This window comes from Melospiza georgiana, chromosome 4 (assembly GCF_028018845.1).
Source record: "Melospiza georgiana isolate bMelGeo1 chromosome 4, bMelGeo1.pri, whole genome shotgun sequence".
NCBI classification, from domain to species: domain Eukaryota; kingdom Metazoa; phylum Chordata; class Aves; order Passeriformes; family Passerellidae; genus Melospiza; species Melospiza georgiana.
In genome coordinates, this window is record NC_080433.1 from 34,024,920 (window position 1) to 34,048,413 (window position 23,494).

At 44.7% G+C, this 23,494-nt stretch overlaps 1 protein-coding gene across 2 annotated transcripts; it reads right to left on the reverse strand.

Moving 5' to 3' along the window:
• Nucleotides 1-64: 64 nt before the first annotated feature.
• Nucleotides 65-22,501, reverse strand: FAM234B (family with sequence similarity 234 member B). Of its 2 annotated transcripts, none has more exons than XM_058022328.1 (13): nucleotides 22,439-22,501; nucleotides 15,893-16,285; nucleotides 14,861-14,959; nucleotides 12,429-12,617; nucleotides 10,454-10,584; nucleotides 9,614-9,761; nucleotides 9,129-9,270; nucleotides 8,360-8,503; nucleotides 4,952-5,033; nucleotides 4,569-4,724; nucleotides 3,856-3,970; nucleotides 2,504-2,730; nucleotides 65-2,092 (listed from the first exon to the last, which is right to left on the reverse strand). In XM_058022328.1, the coding sequence occupies exons 1-13, from the start codon at nucleotides 22,473-22,475 to the stop codon at nucleotides 2,087-2,089; spliced, it is 1,869 nt and encodes a 622-aa protein (XP_057878311.1). In that variant the 5' UTR covers nucleotides 22,476-22,501; the 3' UTR covers nucleotides 65-2,086. The 2 variants fall into 2 exon arrangements, with proteins under 2 accessions (XP_057878311.1, XP_057878310.1); XM_058022327.1 differs by having other exon boundaries at nucleotides 3,856-3,973.
• Nucleotides 22,502-23,494: the final 993 nt, after the last annotated feature.

Consider the following 23,494-nt stretch of genomic DNA (forward strand, 5'->3'; position numbering starts at 1 on the left):
CCCCTGAATAAAAACCCCAAGCAAGCTCATCTCTCAAAGGTGAAACACTGGTTCACATGACACATGACGCTGTACACAGTATTTATTTTGTTTCACTGCAGTTCAAATACATTTTTCCAACAATATACAGACAGACTCTTTATTCACAGTGGGGGTGGGGGAAGGGTGAATTCACATTAAGGAGGAGCTAACATCACTGCTCTTGAATGTCAGTTCTCTCAGGAAGAATCTCAGAAGTAACTACTTAGGTAACAGCCGATTCACCTTTCCCAGCAAGGTGGTGGCTGCACAGGAGGGAAGAAGCACTCCTGTTTAATCCCTCATATGTTACTGGTCCTCACACTTTCAGTCCTATTCTGCAGCTCTATTAACTGACACTAGCTCTATTATAAACACTAAACCCTGTCTGAAGGAAAATGCCAGGCCTAGAGCCATTGCTACAGTTGTGCTAATATATACAAAGCTATTTACACAAAAATACCATTAAACGTATACAAACTGTTCACAGCTCTAACATTGGGAGATCAGGGCCCAAAGACCAGCCTTGGGGCTTGCAGCTAAACCTGAAGGGCTATCCTGGAAGCTTTATATAGAAATGTGGGATGATGGAAAGGGTGATACAGCAAAGAGAGGTGTCAAGGGCCCAGCAGAGCAAATCCATGGCTAATGTGCCCATCTGAAAGGAGGGTCAAAGTCTGGTATCACCTCAAAACTCATGGGGAAATGTGGGGAGGCTGGAAGGGCACGCGCTAGACAGAAAAGTCCTTTGCAATCCTCATCTCAGCCTGGCTCTGTTTAATGTCAAAGCCAGGCTTAGAATGGCATACTAGGAAAGGTGTTCCTATATTGTTGCCCTAAAATACTGGTGGGGAACTACCGGGGCACCAAATTGTTTCACTTTTATATGGTCTTTTCTACTACAAGAAAATTCATACAGATGCTGCTCAAATGCAACAGAGAATAATGGCACACTCTGGGACAGAGTGGGACACACCTAACACACTGTGAACAAATGTGTCCCAGGGGTAGCTTGCTCCTCCTGGAGCTGCACACAGGGCTGGTCTGGCAAGGGAATTGCAATATTGAGCTCAGGATAGGGTTAAAATGCACAGAAAAGCTTTCTAGTTCTGTCTCTGAACATCTAAACCCTGGAGCAGTTGCGTAAGAATCAGCTTTTCTGTGACAAGACTGAGTGACCTTTACAGTGACATTTGGGATCCGCTGGACCTCCTATCCCAAGGTGTCTGTCTTACATTGGCAAAGGGAGATTCTGCCCATTGGACTGCAGTGTGATGTTACAGCGACAATGTGGGTTCATACAAACCTTAAGGATGGAGAGAAATAAGCTGTGAACCTTTCGCTTCTACATCACCCACATATGCCTGAACTTGGTGTCCTGAACTTGGAACTGGGAAAGAAACACACAAGTGCAAGGGGCTGGCAGATGCTGTGGAGACCATCCCTCTCTAGATCAGGTAATTCAGCCAGAGAACTAGCTTGTTTGTGAGTCTGGCAACAGCATGGACAAGAGAGCTGAGAGCACAGGAGAAGTCGTAGATAAGACTAAACCTGCAGGAGCCAGAGGCTTCTCTCCAAAAATAAAAAGATTAAGGGTGTCCTTTAGCCACACCACTTGCCTTGACTCATCATGGCTCACTCTAGGCATAGAGCTTGTTAGACTGCTTGGGAACACTGTCTGGACATAAAAAGGTGTGTCCTAAATCTCATTCATAAATTAAACATACAAAAAATATACATACGTTGTATAAATTAACACATATATATATAAAGCTTGATTTTATATATATATGTATATAACCTCTAAATTCACATTTCTGTGTTACCTGGAAGGAAGCATGCAAGAACAGCACACGGAGAGGGAGTTGCTGAGTAAGGTTTCTCTGGTACAGAACAGGTCTGCCTAGGACAAACCTGCCTTCAGTAGCATTCCCCAGACAGCTGAAGAAAGGGGAAGTGCTTTTAGACCCCATTCCCTCTATACAGCCATTTTCCTGAAGATACAGAGCAGCTTCCTATATTCCCAGTACAGGCCACAGGTCCAACCAACACCTGAGGAACCACCAGGCTAGAGCTGAAGAAGGAAAGGCAAACAAACATTAAAGCCAAAATCGATTATCATTCAGTCTGGAGAAGTAAAGTCAGCAACAGAACCTGGGCACCACTATATGGAGGACCCTTGCTTGCCCATGTCAAGTGATCTCAGTCCCACCTCTCTGATCCCTCTGCAAGTCTCTCAGTCTCTTATGATCATCATCCCTGCTTCTACCTAAGATCCTGTGCTGTGCTCAACTGCCTAAGTACGTCTTTGCTTCACAATCTGTCCATCTTATGCCCAAAGGGGCAGCAAGTCATCTTGCAAACAGTCATTTTGCATCCCACCAGTCTCCTTCCAACCCAAAGAGCACCTTAACTGTGTCTGTAGGGAAGAGATCAGATGTTTTCAAAGGCCTGGATTTCATAAGGGATTTCTGCACAATCTCACCTTCTGAGGAAAGTCGGCAAATTTCATCCGGGCCAGAAATCGCCTCACTTCTCCACGGCTGATTTTTGGAGTCCTGCTGTCCTTTAACCACACCATTCGGCCCTGGCTCATCATGGCCCACTTCAGGCCCAGCTTGCTGACTGACAGAAATCCTGGCTGCTTCTCAGAGGTTGCAGTTGTTGTCACAGTGATGTGAAATGCATCCTTTTGGAGGTCATTAATTCCAACTGATCCATGAGAAAAGGGCAAGAAAACAGTGGTGAGGAGGAAATGATTATGGTTCTTCCAAAAGAAATGTTATAGCCCTTACTCAATCAAAATATCCATGAGACTGATAGCATATTCAGTCTGACTTTACAATTCCATGTACCTTAGTTGATAAGGGAATATTATTTTAACATTTTTCCATGGATAGAAACTGAAATATCAGAAATGAAAGGGTTTGGTTCCAGGTTATGTTTTTGGGCTTGACACAGGATATGAGCATGTTTCAAGAACACAGTTCACTCTCAGATCTCCTTCCCACACCTGTTAGTAGCTATTTTTTACCTCTATAAAACTGGAAATTTGTAAAGCACTGGCAAGTCAGGTGACTCCAGTCACTGCAGAATGATCTGTACAGACCTCAGAAATCCTAGTTTCTAAAAAAAATCCTGTAACAATAGTATTCTATTTGTTCTTGCCTGAACTGTATTTTTGATTCAAGTCCAATTAGATGTTATTACTATGCAGCAGTTTTTCTATGCTTCCTGGCCTACTTCTCTTAGTTCTGGATGAACTGTCTTTTATTCCACACTCCCATGCACAAGAGGCTGGTAATTTGCTGAATGGCTTTAGAAAGAGCAAGAAAGTTGAACAGGACTGTACAGTCTTGTATAGATGTTAAATCCAGATCTGCTTTTCCCTGAAAACACACATATATTTTGATTCCCCCTTACAAAAAGGAAGAGGAAGTAGAACAGCTCCTATCCCAAAAAGCGGGAGATGACCAACAAAAGCAGAAGTGGATCTGAGGTGACAGAGAAAAGTCACAGAGGGATTTTTTATGCACGGCATTAAATTCAAAATAGCTCCGTGGAAAGCACAACAACTCTGGTGTAGAACATGCATTAAACCTGCCATCACTTAAACATATAAGAAACTTTGTGGGTCTTGTATTTTCAAACTAGGGGGTGGACAGGGGGAAGCGGATGCTCCTTCAGAAGGAAGATGAATCTTATTTCCCATTGCCATGCTATGTGTGGTGGACCTTTGGTCTCCATTTAAAGGCACAACTGCAGCCCACTGTTTCTCACAGCTACTTCTCTCTCTCTATTTCTAGTCCAGGTAGTTTCTCCTCCATTTGTACTCACCTGCTGAAGCAATGACTTTGTCTGTTGCATTGGTGAGGTCCAGAAGGACTGTAGGAAAAACAGGATGGAGGAGATAGAGGTGGTGCAGCCCAGGGCGCTCAGGTCTGGGACCAGGCTGCTGTTGGAATGAAATACACAAAAACATAACAACTGTTAGCAAAGGGGAGTCTAGTTTTGTCAAAAAAATAAAGTTTTCTGACACTGTGTTGTTTTTACATGGATCAAAGAATTAAAACCTGTGGTTTTACAAAGATTAAATCCTGAAACCATTTTTTCCCCAAAACAGAATTTGCTCTACAATTTCTCTTTGATAACGCTGAAATCTAGCTCTGTCATATGCAGCTTGATGGGCAAAGCTACAGTCTGGAAGTTTGAGTCTCAATGCCAAAATGTGTGCCTGCATTGACAGAAGGAGCACTCTAGGCTGAGAACAAATCTGAAGTTACAACTCCTCAGTGCCGCATGAAAAAATGAAATTCACAAATTTTGGGGTTTGTAGATGCAAAATTTCTGTCAACAAAGCTTTACAATGAAGAATTTGCACATGAAAATTCCTGTGTTCAGGCTCAGAGAAGTCAGAATGTCAAAGTAAGAGATGTCCCTGACAGCCTTCTCACATATTAGGTTCAAGTTCAATGACAATAGGAATAAGACAAAGAGACTGCACATACTCCACAGAGAAACCTCAAAGTGAAGAAAAGATGCATGCTTACCAAACTTTGTAACACAGGCTTGGTTTCATCAGCCCAGAAGAGAAAAACAGACTTCTTGTCCAAAGTCATGACTGAGAGTGCATCGAGTTGTTGCCTCTGCCATGGAAGTTCCTGGTTCCAAACAGGGAGGCCAGATTTGCCATCTATCACCACCACCTCAAGGCAGGGAGAGACTGAGCATTAATGGATGCCAAGGCATGGATATGCCGAGCCCCCTTGCAGAGGCATGGCCTGTGCTATTCCCTTTCATGCCTGCGGCCACACCCTAAGGAGTGCCAGCCAAAGAGAGGGGAAAAGCAAGGACCAGAGAATGTTTATTGCTTTTTACCCAGCCTACCCCACTCCTGTGCTGCCACTGCCCTCCCTGCCTTCACCTGTTTTACCTTTTTGTTCCCATCTCCAGTCTGTGCTTGCAGCATGAAGTCCAGAGTTTGGTCAGCACCAAAGTAACCTGGTACAGGCTGGCTGTAAATTTGGAAAAAGAAACACTCAGCCCCATGGTAAAAAAAAGTAATTTCAGATGGAGGCAGAATAGCTGCCTTCATCCTCCATTCTGCCTCTTAAAATGACAGGATTTGTCATGCTAAATAAGGTCTTTCATTCACTCATAACAATTGTGACTGTCAGGAATCATTTGTTGGTGGATCAGAAAGGTGTAAAATGGTAAAGTGGCCCACGGTGCTTTTCAGCCATTCTTCAGAGTTGTCTGTGAGGGGGGCATTGCTTGATGGGCTGTGTAGACATCTGTTTATCCCCCTGTACACTACTCTATCGTTCTTTGCATGAGAACCTGTACTGTTGTTGCTATAATTATATAAAATTACCCAGCCCTTCCAAAATGCATTGGCACATTTGGCTTTCTGCAGAAAGTGGATTTCCCAGGCTGCCTGAGCTGTGTGAGATGGATCTTAACAAGCCATGATTCCTTGTATTGTATTCTTACTGCTAGCAGGTTTACAAGCCTTTTGGTGACTTTAAGCAGGTTAAATGAAGTCCCTTCTCGTCCTCTCACTTCTGGGTGACATAACACATTAATATCTCTCATTATAACTGTTCTTTAACCATATTTCTTGCTTTTGGCTTTCTAAGCCTTGCCTCTGTCTTCCTTCAATTCACCACAGCTAGGTGCACAATTCTAAATAAGCACAATTGAATCCACAAAGTTCACAGAACCAGAGATTTTATGGCAAGGCAGGATCAGAGTATATCCTCCCTCCTCTTATTTATGACAGATTTCTGTATTTCACCCAATTAACCAGGTATCAGTAGGCTGGCTTTGCCTCATCTTTGATGAGATGAATTCATCACTTCTCATGACAGTTAGTTCTAATGATTAATTTCACCCAAAGAAACATTCCTGCATCTTCATTCTCCTGCACATGAATGGCTTTTGCTCCAAGGCACTTGTTCTTGCTATGCCTGTTAACTTCTATTTCTTACACACGCTTATGAACTCACCTCTCAGGCTTCTCTTTGATCATATAAACTCAATAATTAAAAGTTTCCATGCCAAAGCATTTTTTCCAGACCTTTTCCCAATTTTTTTCCATCTTCCCCTTTAAAACATGCATGACAGAACTACTGTTCCTGAACAGTAATACCACAGCACCACAGTGGCTTGACTTTATACTACGACATCAAACAATGCCATTTGCTTTACAGATACCTCTGGCAGCCAGGTGTTGCCCTCAAGGCAGCCTCACAAGACACTCCTATAGCTCAAAAGCTCTCCAGTAGCAAAAGGAAGGAGCAGACAATTCTATCCTATGACCACAAACTCAAAACATCTCCTAAGGTGCCTCTGCCCTTATGGGTCACAGCTGGTGGCAGATGCCACAAACGGAATGCACACAAATATAAGTACATCGGATGCTACTAATCAAGCGAAAAATCCCTTGGGCACTTGCTCAAATGAACCAGAAGGTTAGTAATTATTCTGCCCAACAGTAATCCCCCCAGCAACCTGCTATTAATCCTCTCTCATCTGAAACATCCATTTACAACACAATTTGCAACTGCTTACTCAATTTCATGGTCTCTGAACTTCGCCCTTGTTTTATGACTACTGATTCTCCTTTATGGTTTTCCAGGGATCTTGTCAAAAGTTATCTGGAAATGCAGCACATCTGCAGTAGCCATGTTGGTTTTCTCAGAAATTATTCCCACAGGCGTGCACTCAGTCTGCCTGGATGAAGTGGTGTGCTTGGGGCAGGTTTACCCAGGAAAAGGAGTGCTCACAGCTGGCTTTGTAAGCTTTGTTTAACAAGGAATTCAGTGTGTTTGACTCTGTGGTAACATCCCTGACCTGAATTTGATGCTTAAGTAGAACTTAAGTTCTAAAAAAATCCAAACAAACCTCTTAATTAAATGCTTGTCCACAATACACTCAGTGTAGTAAATTTTGTCTTTCTTAACTCTGAGAAAACAGGTAGTCCAGGACATTAGTACAGTAGCCTAGAACAAGAATTGCTTTCATTATTTTTCAATAATTATCTGTCAGCTCCTCTACATGTATTGTACTCTGTCCCTTGGGAGGTCAGGGAATGGTAAAAAGCAGCAGCCTTGAATACTAGCTGCCCAGAGATGTTGTGAAGTCTCTGTCCTCAGAAATATTTAAAACCTGACAGCACACAGCCCTGAGTAATTTGCTCTACCTTGTCTGAAGTCTGCTTGAGCAGGTAGGTGGGATTAGGAAACCTCCAGAGGTACACTCCAACCTCAACCATACTAGTAAAGAATGGTTTTTAACCCTTCTTGATTTGTGCATTCCAATTTATTGCTGCATCCATTTAAAAATTTCTTGTGTATAACTGATTCTACAGCACCTATGAAGTGGCTCTGCTTAGTCACTTTACACACACTTGCCCTTTAAACTCGATGCCAGACACATTCAGAAGTCTGCAGATTCTGAATCCAAAACACTTCTAGTCCATTTCCTTTCCCCATGGCATAATCAACTAGCCATAACTCATTCCTAAAGTTGTGGCTTATGTCACCCATCAGCCCTCAAGAATGTGGACATTACCTGAATATCAAAGATAGCTGAACACCCTTTTTTCTTTTCCTTAATGAAGTTCCAGTGCCTTCTTCCCATTTATGCTCTTGACAGTTGGGTAAGACAGAGCTGAGGGAAGCTCTCTTTATTCTCAATACTAGAGCAAGCAATTGTTTCCCATGTAATTTCCCTCAATTGTGCCCAACTGCCCTTTGCAAATATTCCATACTGGGAGCACTGAAATTGCTGGTTATTACCAACCCACAAGATCTGGAAAATTACTTAATTCCATGTGTGAAATTAGAGGATGAGCAGTATTATTTTAAGGTTTACATTTAGTATAGATGCTGACTGCCATCAAAATGCTCATTTTCAACTTTCAAGGAACATTAAGATCTCTGGGCCATACTCATTCACCTGTTTTAAATTTTTAACATTACTAATGGAACTGATCCCCTCCACTGAAGCCCTGGACAGCAAGTGGGCTGAATCACACATCAGTAATCCACTAAATTCCAATGCCACATTATTCCCATTACTTCAGTGTTGGGTACCTGAATCAAGCCCCTTATCTGTGATCATTCACAAGCACACAGCTCAAGTTCCCAGTCTTCTGTTCCTTGCTCCTCCTGACCTCCTCACTTGGCTCAACAACACACACCTCCAGTACTTAGATTCCTCTTCAGACTTGGAGAATTACTGTCAATTGCTTTCTAAGGAACACACGTGCTTAGAACTGAAAATTGGGAAATGGTACAGGAAGAAATAGGACAGAGAAATGTTCCCAGCAAGTAACCTGCTGATATTCTGCAGCTCCAGGGTCCAGCGGCGCTCCAGGTCCTGTCCCCTCAGCAGGATCAAGCTCTCTTTGGTTGTGATGAGCAGGTTGCTGCAGTTTGTGTCAGGTGTCTTCACCGTCTGCAGAAAGTCAACACCCCCACTGGCACAAATGGAAAACAGAGGAGATCAAGGCTTGTATCTGCACATCTCAGCACTAGCTGCCTGTCCTGTGGCAATTCCTATGAAAGATGAGAACTATACTTGGAGAAGTCTATCTTTTCCCCAGTCATGTGGGCTCCTCAGTTAAGTGAACTAAATTCAAACGTGGGGTCTTCTGAATATCATGAGTTACTATAAAAAGCATGAAGTTTGTGAGTTCACATTTGCTCCCTCCCTTTATTCCTATCAAGGCCAGCCCCACAGTTGGGCAGTAAAGAAGAATGAGCTGAGAAATCCAGGCCCACACACACTGAGCTTCCCAAAGAGACTCCACTAGCTGGGAATGCCTCTTTTTTCCCTTCAGCAATGCATATGGGGCTGAAGAAAGGAACAAGGAGCAGGAGAAGATAAGGACTCCCTTTTACGATACTCTGCACTTCTTTGGCTAGGACAACCAGAGAACAGGGAGGAAATGACAGGTTCCCCACAGTATTCCCCAGTTATCAACTGGACAATGAAGAGAAGGGCAGTATTGAAGTAGAAGCAACCCCCTCAAGGAGCACTAATAAGTGCCTACCCTTCCCTTCCTCTCCCAGAAGGAGCAAGATGACAAGTCCATCTTGTACCTGTAAATGTCAATGAGCTCTGACAGGTTGACAGATCTGCGCTTTTCCCACTCTGGCTCCTCCTGCTGCAGCATTGCAGGAAAGTTGTCCCGGTTTCTGGCTTGGGTAAATATATCCCTCAGGGCAACAGCCTGAACATTACCTGCCAGGAAGAGTAAAGATGAGGATCCTGACTGCAAAAGAGAACCCAGTAGAACAGAGGGTAATTGGGATCACTGCAGTTGTGGTAGAAGGCAATGAAATGCCCAGAGCTGGAACTTCCCTGGCATGATGTGACTTTGGGAAACTCCAAAGTATTTGAGACTAGCAGGTATTGGTTCTCCTGTACTTTTCCACACCATGGCAGTGTGACTTGTGCTTTTGCCCTCTTAGATTTTACAGCAGAAGGCATGGCACAAGTATCCCAGGGACATTCTGGACCATTTTAGGTAAAACAGATGATTTCTCAGGAAGGCGAAGTGCTGCAGAGGCAAGGTGCACCTTACCAAAACCAAACAGGATGTAGATGGCTCCCCGGCTGGTGATGTGGACTTGAGGGCCAATCACTTTCCCTTCTCCATTGGTGCTGTATCTCACAGGCCCACCCAAAGCAGTTCCAGTCTTTCCTGATACCAAGATGAAAACCACATCAGGCTGCAAGGAGAGAGAGGCAGAGATTTTTATCAGTGCTTTCAAGCCCCTCTGCACTCAGAATCTTCTCCCACCCCCATAGCATGAAGCTGCACTGATAATTTCCCCCTCAGCAAGGTCTAGATAGTGTTTGCTTTCTCTTTGCTCAGTCTGGCTTCCTAGGCATCTTACATTCACATTTTCTCTTCACACAAATGGATCAAATATGAAAGGGAATTCAAAAATCTGAGCTCCTCTAACAAAATCTATGTTAGAATTGTGGGGAGGGATAAGCATAAAGGAAATCTGCATCTGAATTAATCACACAATCTGAATTAATTAATAAAAGAAAGTATTTCTTTCATTTGGATAAGCTAACTGCTCCTTTCTCCAGAGATCCATCCCCACACTGCTGCTAAACACTCACTTCAAACCACACATTCACTGAACAGAAACAGATAATTCTCAAGTCTCAGTGAGGTGCACATAATGACCCTTCTGTTCATTCCCAGCTGTCAAGAATGCAGGTAGTGTCATTATTGTTTGATCTCACTGCTCTGAGCTACTGGAAGAAAAAGGGTGCTTTTCAGCAAAATCCAAGGGAATGAAAATTAGGGGCTCTTGCAGCTCTGGTTACAGTCCTTCCACATCAGTCTGTTTTTCCTCTACACAAATAGTAAAGGTCCTTCCAAACCTTGAGCAGGGATGTGCTGTACCTGTGTCTCTGTGAGAACCAGAACAACAATATCCCTAATGCCATCTCCATCTACATCTGGAAGAGTTGCAGCTGGTGCAGCCAGGATCCCACTTGAAAGATGAATGGAGTTCAGTGTCCAGATGGTCTTGCCTGTGGAAAGAGCAGCATAAAAGAGACCTGTACTTGGGGAACCAGAGGGCATCCCAAGAGGGTTCCACAAAACCTTCTTGAAAAGGAAGCAAGAGAAATTATTTCTCCCATTCTGTGTGAAGGGGAAAGACACATCTACAAACTGAGACAAACTGAAGTTGAAAGTAAAATTCTTCTCCCAGCATTTCTTCAGATTGCCTTTGAGTCAGGCCTCAAGTCCTGCTGTGCTTCCTTCTCAGCATCTCTATAAAAGACCTGAGCCCTAAATAATTTTGGAAATACGAAAGAATATTTAAGGTTCACTTTACAAAGGAGAACCCAAATGAGAGTGCTGCTCTGCAGGACAGCAGCTGTTGCCTCAGCCAGCAGTAAAGGCGAGGTAAATGTGAGGAAAGGAAACAGATGGACAATTCTGATATTCAGAGTGCAAATCTGTGTCTCAGTTAAATTCCCAGCAGCAAATTACCACTCCAGCATGACATGCTCACTCCACCTCAGGGGGAAAGCATGTTAACAGACATGATGTCAAATGGTTCAGCAGTCCAGCACAGACCCAGCTGGAAACCCAGTAAAACCAGACTTGCAAACTTGCAAATAAACATTAAAAAAGAGGCAACAATTAAATTTGATGCTTTTAGTTTTTCATCATTCTTTTGCCAATACTTCTGCTTTTAAAATCTTTAAAAATGTTTTTCTGCTTTTAAAATCTTTAAAAATGTTTTTCTGTAGGATGCCCCTGAATGACAAAGTAAACCAAGGGCCAACTTGTACATTGCTACGGCTGGTAAAGGAGGCAGCTCACAGTCCTGACCATGCAAACACTGTGCAAGTAACCCAAGTCCCTAAAAGCATTTTAAAAGTGTGGGAAAACAGCTGGGGGTAAAATTAGAGGAAACTTGAGAAGTTATATTCACTTCCTAACAGAAGTTCTAACAGTATGGAAATAATAGGGTAAAATACAGTTGCTGCTCCCTGGATGGAATGCGACTGGCATGTCTGAAACTGCAACCATAGCACCTACTAAAGGGGATGGAACAAAAGGTGGGGTGGGAATACCATGGCCAGACTGTAGAAATCCTTGCAGGGAGGGGAACCTGATGGTACTGTGCAGCTGATAAAGGCACAGCACCCCTCAGCCAGGGGAGATAGGAGAAGGTGTCTTGTTGCTGAGCCAGCAACTGTGGTGAAATCATTGTCCTTGGATGAACTGGGTTCATTAAAGCCTAACTGTAATATTAACACACACCTCCATCCCAAAGTTACCCACCTTCAAGGTACCTTTTGGTTGATTCCAAAAGCAACCCTATACCTACCTATGGCTATTTCTGCCAATGAATTAATGTGGGAGAACAAACAGCAATCAGAGAATAAAGGTGTACATGATCAAGTGATTAAAAATGCAATACTCATTCATATCTAATCAATTCAACTATGGGCCTAACTTCTCTGCAAGGTTTCCTGGATGTTGTGTATATCCTTATGTAACTTCTCCAAGAATGCTGTTCAGCTTTGCAGTGCTGTTAGGTAGGTTCTGAGTCGTACCAGCAGCTCAATGCTAATGAGAAAAGACTTTACATATTCTTTATGACATGGGGATGCTACAGGCTAAGATTAACACTTTGAAATATTCTGAGATGTAGGACGAAGATGTTGCCACAGAGATGAAATGTTTTGGATTCTATTATCCTGTGTAACTAGAAACACGTTAGTTTTGACTCCATTCCGTGTGTCATGAAGTAACAGCCACCATGTTGTGTCAGAACCAAATCATTCATGCTTATTAGTCCTTTAAAGTAAACAAAAAAGCAACAGCACATTTCTAATATGCTGGTAGCTGACTTTACCTGTGGAGGCACTGAGAAGGCTGAGGAATTTTGATGTTCCTGTAACAAGGCAGACAGGCCCTGCAGCTGCCCCCAGTGACAGCCCATTGCACTGCACACTTTGCGTCTCCTCTGGAAGCTGGATGGACCACAAGGTGCTGCCATTCATACCAGAAAGTGCCACCACAGTTACAGAGGGTCTAGAGACACCTAGAAGAAGCAGGAAAGAGAGAATATGATCCCTTGGTGTCAGAGGGATTACTATGACCATGTTGTCTTGGGTCCTTGTGCTGGAGATCCAGCTCTAACTCCTGGAGCTGAGCAGTTCAGACAGACAAATCCACACTGCCTGAAAGCAAAGATCAAATGTCAAATGTCACATTATGGCTCAATTTTCTGCTGCAGAGCCCAGCAGTGACCTCCAAACAAGTTGGGCTGAAAATCAAGAGCCCAGAAAATCATGAAAACCTGAGCTCATTGCAAGAAATGTGGTCAGGTGGGCAGAGAGAACCAAGTTCCTGGGGACAATGTGCTCAGTTGTGGTGTCTTCCTCCTGTGAAATTTACTGCTGTCAAATTAGACTGGTTATTCTGATCCCCTCCCTCAACAAAACACCTAGCACCAAGGGGAAACCTTAACTGACTCCCAAGGCAGATGTCACCTCAGATGAAAGTGCTGGTTTGTCTGTAATTCTGGAGGCAACAGAGAGTGACTGGTGGTCTGACAGCAGTTTCCTTTGTTTCCCAAACGAGTTTCATTATTGTGAAAAACAGATTGAATGCAACCAATGGTGGAACTTGGCATTCTTCTTCCAATTCACCAGTTAGCATAAAATAATTATAAAATAAAGTAGTGTATGCTGTTTCAATTGACTGTTGGTTCTGATTCCAAATGTGATCAACTTTTAGCTCAGTCTGCCCTCAGACTTCAGTGTGGTTATTGTAATTAATCTCAACCTAATGTGGTCACATCACAACTTAAGATGAACTCCCACACATTTCAAAATAACAACAGACCAAGCCAACTTCTATCTCACTAGCACGTGACCTGATGACACAAAGGGCATATAAGGGCCACTGGCTAAACACAAGGCTGAGTCCAGTCTCTAAGTCAAACTCACTCTCTTCTCAAACTGAAAATCATGTGGCTTGTGCTAAGGGGGTGCCCCAGATCAAGTTATCTTTGTTACATTGATAGGGACCAAGAACAGCTAACTCCTGAATGCAGCTCACAGCTGTTGTGCCTACAAGCTGGAGAAACAGTTAACAGTGTTGCAGATTACTCCACTGGGTGCCTATTCCAAGCTTATCTCTACTTGGCACTGTGTGAATGCCCCAAGCACGGGCTACAGGTGGCTGATATCCAACTATGTGAGTTTTGGATTGTGATCTGCTTACACCTGTTTTAGTGTCTGGCTTTTGTCTTCCAGCACAGCTACAACCCAGCATGCAACTAGGTATGACCAGTTTCATTCAGCGCATGCTGCCTATATGTATATCTGGGATAAAAAATAAAAGCAATGTAATGGCAAAAATATAGCATGCAAGTACAACTGATATAAATGGAATACAGCCTCTCTGTCAACCATGTCTTCCTTTCTCACTTATTTTTAAGTTACTTTACAGTTTTCTCTATGTTCATAGGTTTCTTTTTACAGGACTTGCTGTGAAATACTAGAGGCATTGCTTGGGCCATGGAGAAAGGCACCTTCCCTATCCTCTAACAATATTTTTATTACCTATTTGAAGAGCCAAGGCATTTTGCTCCAAGAATTTTCTTCAGGTTGTGCAATGTATGCTTGCTCCCTGAATACGTCTCTGAGGTGGAAGAGATTCACCTGGCACCAGGCCATGCCAGGATAGGCAGCTGCAGTACAGCAGGCAGCTGAGACACTCCAGGGCTTCGGACGCCCAGTGCAACGGGATTTGGCACCAGATCTGGCAGCCCCTGTGTAATGCTGGCCAGCATCAGCAGGTTCTGCTGTCACCTGAAGGGTGTGAGGACTAACCAAAAAAGTAAAGCAGCCAGGAGGAGGAAGCAGGGCAACACCTGTTAAACAGCCAGGCACAGTAGCTGCCCCATTATCAGACTATTATTCGTGAATTAACAGCCTGGCAAGTATATGGAGTGACCTGGAGAAAAAGGCAGCAAAGTGAGGGTGTTGCTAAAAACCAAGTGAAGTGTGCATAAATGCAGGACCAGGAGACAGAGTCGCCCCAAGACGAGGTAAGAGAAAACAGATGATGCTGACCAAAAGGTATAGGAGCACAGGCTTGTAATGAAAACTGTAAGCATGACCAACCACAGGCACAGTACACCAGCAGTTTTAAGGAACTCTGAAAAGAGCAATGCAGTGGATTTTCAGTGTCAGGGACTCTTCCTGTGTGTAAGACAAACATACAAAGGTCCCTACTGACACATAAAGAGGAATGGAAAGGAGCTGCAGTGCTTACCCATGACACTGGCATTCATCAAGGCAGTGAAGACAATGAGGATGTCAGGGAGGCCATCACCGTTCACATCACACAGCTCCAGTGGGGATAACACACCACCTGCAAAAATTACAGTTACTGCATGTCAAAAAGGCCACCCAGCTCATTTTACACACTGGGAGAGTAGGGCTGGTCCAGAAAAGAGACTTGTGCATAGACAAGCCTCACAAAGTCTGCCAAGGAACCACCAAGGGTAGGCAGCTCGCAACATGTAAGATCTTTAATTTCATGAAAAGACAGAAATGTAGCATCTGGGTCAGAGAAAGGGAAAGGAGAAATGGAGTAGCTAATAGAGAAAGATTCATGTTTCCCACTTCCATTTCTGAGGCAATGTGGAGTCATGTATCTTATGAAAAGCTTGGATTTGGAAGCCAAGGGCAAAAAGCAAGGAGGCAGAGACATATAGAAATCCTGGCAGAAATTATTTCACAAAACAGTGTTACTTTATTGTAGAAACCAGAATGGGAGATACCAGTGACCCATACAGGATGACAAAAGATCTTAAATGTTGATTTATGGATTCAAGCAGAACTAAAAGACAATGGAATAGGGTTAGTTAAGCTAGTTAGAAGACACAAAGATTTCTATCCTTCTCCTGTCTAACACAACCACATACTTCAGCATGGAGGTACTGGTAAAGTCCAGGCTGTAGAAAGGGAGGCACTGTATTTTAAACTGGGCTGGGCCATCTCCATCTGGAACAGAGCACAATATCCAGACAAAAAGGCAGGGTGGAAGAAGAGTCAAAATAATTTTTGATGTTGGCAGAAACAAAATTTTGTGGCACTGTTATGTGCAGATGCCAGATTTCCCATGCCTCAGCTCCAAGAGTGAGCAGGACACAGCCACCTGTCCATTATTTTGGAGCATCTGTAGTGGTGAGGAAGGGCCTCTGCTCTGACCTGGCTCTCCCAGATAGGTCTCTCCCACCAATGCCCAGCCTGGGAGCTGCCACCTCCCCCATGCCAGATGCTGTTCCTGGGGCTTTCTCACCTGCTCCCTGACCTAGGTTGCGGTTCCAGGTGTTATGCAAGTCTCTAGGGGGACAGGGAATTAGAAATGCGCACACCAGCACAAGAATCATCGAGATCACCACAGTGAGCAAAAAGATGGCAGTGCGCAGGTACGGCATGAGAGAGGGAGCAGCCTTCTGCTCCAAGCTCCCAGCTGTCTCGGCAGGATAACCCTCAGCAGCGCTCTCTGACGTGTGCTGCTTTGTCATCCCGACCTCCACATCAGAATCGGGGTCCTGCATCTCTTCAGGGGGGCTCTTCCCATTCTTGACCCCCCCATTCTTCTGGATGTTGAGTACAAGGTCATCTTCACTTTCATCACTGTCAGCCTGAGTGAGGGGATCATATTCCCCAAGGTCTGGGCTCTTCTTTCCTGAGAAGAAAGATGGAGAGAGACAATAAACATGAGTTTTTGCAGGATCTCAGTGGAGAAAAGGCTGCAGTGGAGAGTGATACAGAAGGGATGACAGAGTAGTCTGCATTTTGCATGGCTCCAAGTGAGAAGCATGAGAGAAATGACAGGGTCTCTCTCTCCATGGTTCACACTAGCATGTGTGGGAGAAAAGATGCTGACAGTTTATTTCCCTCAGATGTGCGTGTGTACACATATATGTTTGTGTATGCATGCATCTATATGGAATTCATGGCTGATTCAATTCTAATACTTTCTTGATTAGCAATGAAACATGAAGTGCCAGAACCCAGGACATCTCTCTAGCTGTCCTGGATAGCACAAGCTGCTGCCAAAAAGCTCAGAGACCTTGGCACAGAGCCCAAGACACCTGTGACTTTGATTTTGACCCACAGGGCAAATTACCACCTTTATATGAGAATTACAAGTCAAGGAAGTTTAAGCAGAATAATAGTTAGTCTGTCACAGAGCGAAAAGTAAATTTTTAGAGTTTTAGAATAGAAGCTCAGAGTCCCAAGATAAAAGAATTTAGGTGTGCCCTGTCCTTCTTTCTTCTTCCTAGCTTCCATCTTCCCAGCGATGTTAGCACTTTTAAATTAGTTTAAAGTAGAAACTCACTGTCTAACATACATGGTAAGTATTAAGAAGTTATTGTAAATAATATTCACGTAGTTTTTAGTATGAAAGACACCACCACCTCTGAGGGCAGTCAGTGTGCCTCTGTCTAACCTGCTAAACAGACCTCAGCAAACCAAAGAAAGAATGTTACAGATAAGAAATACACAACCTTAAAAACTGAAGAATCCTGACTCCTTCTTCCACTGCCAAGCTAAGAATAGAGACTTGTACGTATCTCAAAGTCACTCTGACCAGCAGAAATCCCAAGAATGAAGTCTCCCTGAAGATGAGGGGAAAGTAATTTTGCCCCTTTGGGCCAGTAACATGCTGACGTCTGGAGGAATCAGGCTGTTCCTTCAAGACACCACCTTCTCTGCATGGCTCAGTTCTGCAAAAGGGAATGCTCCAACCCCTGCCTGAGGCAAGCACAGTGCATCTGCCCTGTTCCTGCTCCCAGCAGAGCCCACAGTCTGTGCTTAGCCTGGCCAAGACAGATAACTCGGTATTGATCCCTTCAGGTGGTGGTGCAGGAAGGTAGCTCAGCTTTAGGTGGCTCCTGCACAGGTGCCCAGCACCCACAACCTCCCACAAGCCCTGGACAGACACAGGGAGTGTGGTGAGGGCAGGTGTAGAGCTGGTCACACACCCTGGCCTAAGGCCAGCACCATCTGGCTATGGGGACAGAAAGATCACACAGAGTCACTGCCCCGAGCTACGAGTCCAGGGTCACGTCTCAGGGAGCTGCCCTGTGTCACAAGGCTGGGCATGGAGCCATGGCCAATGCTCTGAGGATTCCAGAGTCTCAGCCTGGTTCTCTCTCTCTGATTACAAGGTGGGACCTTGCTATCCCAGGTATCTGTCTCATTTCCTTTTGTTTAATGCTGATCTGAAACAGGAACTGGCTGCTGCCTGAAGATTCCTGAAGTGATACATGCAAGGCATAGCTAATAAGCAAAAATATGCAAGCTGTAACCCCTCTCAGACACTAAGATGATGGGAAGGCTTTACAAAGAGGAAATTTTAGGGCTTTCATGATTATTCTTCCTGACTAAGACAGTACACCTTACTTCTGGTTTTCCTGCTAAAGACACTCAAGTTACAGATGTACAGTAGTACCTAGTTAGTGCAACACAGCTATTTTGCATAATCTAGAGTGTATTTTGCAGCACATGTATCTTAGTTCTTCCTCATTTCTCACCCCACAAAAGGACCTTCACTCTCCCTTCATCTACCACTTACAAGTGGTATTCAGCTTCATTTTTAGGATTTAAGAAAAACTTACAATCCCACCAAAAATTAAATGCCCCACATTAGGTGGAACAGCCAGGACAACTCACCTACACTGAACAGAAGGAAATAAAAATATCCAAAATGTTCACATATCTAAGACAGACTCTTCCTTTTTGAATTAGGGGTTTCTACAAAAGACTCAATAACCTGGTGCACATATACATTTCAAAAACCAGTTCCTTGTGGAGGCAGGAACCAAGAGATACTGCATTTCTATGGGCCAGTCTGGTGTATCCCTGTGACACACTGCTTTGTTTCACAAGCAGTGAAACATGTGCTCAAAGTGTGGGTTTTTCAGGAAGTCCTGATAACCTTGGCTCCACCCCATAGGGGCACAGAAGGCCACTGACCCTGGTGGCACACAACTCTGCTCAGAGGTTGCAGTGTCATTTCACAGGTGTGTAATACTGCAGGTTGTGCTAAAAAGTGACTGAAAGACTACTCAGTTGAAACAAAAAATTCCAGAGAGGTCTCACTGCCAGGGTACTTGCAGCTTCCCACAACAGATCCAGATGTGCCAGTTCAAGCCAGGTCAGAATGGCATGAAAAACAAACGTGGCTGGCCCAAGAGTAAATGGTATTAAACCTGGGAAGTCAAAGTCAGACAGCTGTGTTAACTAGACTGCTCCCAGTTTTGGAAACTGGTGACTTTTGAGTAAAACAACTCAAAGAATAATTATGCTTTACATATACTATGTTTTGTTTAATTATTTTAATTCCAAACAGTCAACCAAAAGACTGGAACCTGCTGATCATCCTTGATGCAACTGAAAGCATTGGTATGAATTAAATTTATCTGCAACAGTTTTCTTCTGGATCTCTTTCTGGAGACAGAAAGGATCTTGAAAACATGGCTCACCCACTCCTTGAACTGAGAGACTGAGATGCTGAGATTGACAGTGGTATCAACCACAACCTGCAACAGGAACACCTGCCCTACTGGGCAGTGGCTACAAAACAGCTACTACACAGTAATGACAGCTTCTGATCATCTACATAGCCAAGAATCTGGAGAAGTACAGGGGAGCTATAAGGCAGAGAGCTGCTCAGTCTCAATTCACGTCTAAACCAGAGTAGGAATCAGAAACTGGCTCACCTTCACCTTCTCTTTCCCCAAAAGGTTACCCAGCACACCCACAAGGCACAGCCGTTCACTAAACTCAGGCATAAAGTGCCCTGAGTTTTGGGGTTTTTAAGCCAAAAGAAGGGAAGATATTGCCCTTTAAGAAAGGCTGTTGGAGCACTCATCTAGCACCTGCAAAACCCAATTGTATCGCTCATCTCAGAGGATTCAAAGACTTATCTCCTACTGTTCAGAGAGAACCTTAACCAATCTGTAGGTGTTTTGGGAATGCATTTGGAATGCTGGCAAGCATGTGCTCTGCTCAGCCACCCAAGGCTGCTCTGTGGTGCAGAGAACATGTAAATCATGATTCACCTGGCTGGAGGGAGAGCAGAAGGAACATGACTCCTCATCTGAGTTTTAGGTCACTAGCTGTGGGAAAGAGGGATAACACACCTGACTTTAACTATTCACCCCCAGATGATTTTTCAGCAGAAAAGCACAAACAAACACAAAACCAGTAAAGAATGTGTGAAAACACAGGCAGTCTCACACCTTTTAGAGAACGATGATTTATTTTTAAGTGCTTCAGAAGTCAAATTCTTTCCTTTCTGGTTAACAACAAGGCTCAGGCTGGAGGAAAACAGTTTGTCCATCAACAGAAAGCTAAAACTGCCTCTGTTGCAAGCAACCAGCTCTCAGGGAATACACAGAGTTTTCAGTTTTACATCATGGAAGTAGAAATGGTAAGATCTGAGCTGGCCTCTTGGTGAAACTCTCACCCTGTGTCCTGAAAGGATAACCACTGTGCAGCCTTCATGAGAAATCATTCTCTGAGCTAAAGCAAGCTGCAGTTCTGTGGCCTTACACAGGGACCAGGTCTGTGTAACTCACACTTTGTTATCTGTCCTCCAAAGAGACCCCAAGTGTAAACAAACCTTGCATCCACCTCACAGGCATGGAGTTAGTATCAGCAAAGTCAGTTTCCCCATAGCTCTGTGCTCCCTCCCTCCCTACAGGTAGAGTCAACAAAGCATCCTCTGTTCTGACCTGCTCTAAACCATATTCCATTTTTTCCATGGCATCAGTGATAAAACAGAGGTTCCCATTCAGTGGCCTGTGTTTACAATCAGAGCAAGTTACTGGTCACATCACCCTGGATTTCCTTTTTCTTTTTCCAGAAAAAGCAAATACCAATGATTTCGATGGAGGCTTTCAAAGACAGAACTGAGGGGAAATGCCCCAACTTATTGCCTTTCAAGGGCAGCAGGTCTCTAAATCACACTTTATGACTTTGAAAATCCCCCATGAATTTGCCAAATGCTATTTTCACACAGGCAACTATTGCAGCAGAAGAATGTGACCTCTGAGGGAAGAACAGAGGATCACTGTGCCACCATGGTCTGGAAAGAAGGCACCCATTAGGTGATCTGTGTTCAAATGAGGTCCCAGTGACAATAAATTATTCATTTCTTGTGCTGATGGCTTCAAAGGTATTAATTGTAATTTTATTTTTCCTGGTTTTGACAGACGGGGAAGGCTTTTCTTTGCACTCACTTTGGAGTGAAAAGAGAAGATCTTGGACTTTAGACGAGTGCAATGTTCAGTGCATTATTCCAGTGATGGCACAGTGGTTCCAGTACCTGTTGTACTAATTTCAGGTCCTGCTTATTTTTCTGGCAGTTGGCAGGCACCAGTCATTGGGTACTGCAGACATATTTCTAAGCCCATATTGATTTTTAATTAATTTAATGAGATGCAGGAAAAAAAAAAAAAACAGATATAGCAATAGGCTTTCTGCTTTCTCATTGCTGTTGGAAGCTGCATTTCTCAATAATTAAACACACAAGAAAGGCATGATCTCTGCAGTTTAACCTGAGGATTGATGCAAGAACTGTTCTCTTAAATGCAGCTGCAAGGCCTGTTACAATCCTCTTCCAAATCAGTGTTTCCCAACAGCAGATATCAAACAGATCATGCTGGTTCCAAAGGTCCCAGAAGAGATCTGCACTTCTTATTGCAGCTCCCCATTGGTCACACCCTAATGCACACACCTACACCTACCAGTTTGCACTTGTCCTACACAGATTTCTTCATGGGAATGTATTCCCTCCCATATAGACAAAGGTATATATACATATATGTATGTATAAAACAAGGAAGAAACCAACTTGCAAACAAAATTTCTTTGAATGAGACTCAACAGACACCACATAAACTAAAAGTAATGACTCCTGGTAAGGGTGACAATGCCAGGAAGGACCTTGAGGGACTGCTGGAGGAAGAAAGGACAGTGAGTGCAGCCTCTCGGGCTGGGGCCATGCAGACCATGTGGTGTGCAGTGCCAAGGAGAAGCCCTCCCCAGCCGCACTCAGCTGGGCCCCGTCTCTGTCCCAGGGCTGTCCCCAAGGCAAGACACGGTTAGGAAGCGCAATGAGCTCTTCCCATTGAAGGTAATGCAGCCAGGTGCATTGGCATCGCCTACAGTACATCCAACAGCAACTAGCACGCTCCCAAGATCTGGTTTGGCAAGGTATTTTAATTCCCTTTTAATCTCCTTACTGAAGAGAATGGCTGTTTGACTGCTGCTCACCGCACACAATAGCCCCTTATGCTTGAATATCCTTTCATCTCGCTGAAGATCTCTGGCTGGAAGGTGCAGAGGCGGCAGGCAGGCTTTAAACATTTACCTGGGTAATTGCACTGGCACTTACCGAGCTCCTGGCCTGGCTTCTGTGGCCAAAACCCGGCAGAAGCGGATCGGAGAGGTCAGCGCTTCCTTTCCTGCCGTGCAGACCCCTCACAGGGCCGCGGCCCAGGGCCCCCTCTGCCACACACGACGCCCTCCGAGCCCTGAAACGCTGCCCCGGCCCCTGCGTCCCCACCACGGCCGCGGGCCCGGCGCGGAGCCCGCCGGCCGCCCCTCACCGCCCGCACCGCCGGGCCTCACCCCACATCGCCACATCGCTATGGCAACGCGCCCGCAGCCCTGGGCAGCGGCACCCGCGCTCCCGCCACCCGGGCCGCCCCGGCCGCGGCTGCCCCTGCCCGGCCCGCCCGGCCCAGCCCAGCCCAGCCCAGCCCGGCGCAGTCCGGCCTGGCACGGCCGGCGGTCGGTCCGTGCCCGAGCGCGCAGCCCTTACCCGGCAGCTTCAGCGCCCGGGACAGCACCGTAGCCATGCTGGACACGGCAGTGCGCTCGCGCGCCGCCCCGCGCCCCTCGCCGCCCCGCGGCCTGCTGGGAATTGTGGTTCCCGGCGGGAGGGGAGCCCGCGCCCTCCGTGTGCCCGGCGGGCTGAGGGGCAGAGACCCGCGGGGAGCGACGGGCCGGTGGCAGCGAGCCGTGACCCGGGACAGCCCAGATCTCCGCAGCCCGCCTGCGCGACTTTATGGGCACTGACCGATGGGAAATAGGCTTGTCATCCTGAGTGGTTTGCCCAGAAAGTGCCAGTCCCCTTAAATTGTTGTTGCTATAAATATATGCCTTCATTTTTGAGAAGTTTTTGGTTGGAAGAAATCTAGTTGTTTTCTTTTTATTCTGCAAGTTTATTTTATTTTATTTTATTTTATTTTATTTTATTTTATTTTATTTTATTTTATTTTATTTTATTTTATTTTATTTTATTTTATTTTATTTTATTTTATTTTAATTTTGTTGGTTAATTACAAAAGATGGCCAGGTTGTTTTCCAAAGCTGTCCTCAGTCGTCACCGCAGCCTTCCGAGGTGAGTGAATAAGTGAACTCTCCCTTTTCCACAAGGGGGAAGTTGAGCAAGGAGGGTTTTGTGGCTTCCCCAAAGCCACAAGGCTTCCTGATTCCCAAACCCTGCCACTTCTTCAAGTCATGATTTGTGTGAGAGCTCACAAGGCAATGTCCTCTGTCACTGAATGAGAGGAAGGAATATTGGCCAGATTCATCAAAAGAGACTCTGCCTGGCTAATGAACACATCACGTTTCCTCAGCATCAGCTGCTGCTCTTGCTTTCCCCTGTTTCAGGTGCTGTTTCTGCAAATGATGTACTCACTCTTTAGTGTCCGGCTCTGTCCTGGAATTCCTTGATTAGTAACAATAAGGAGCAGAAGAGAGACACCAAGTGGTCTAGTTGGTGAAGAGAGATTTTTTGGTTTTTGTTTCTTTTTTTCCAGACATAAACAGGAGAGAGAATAGTTCTGATCCAAAGTCTTTTGGTACCAGAGGG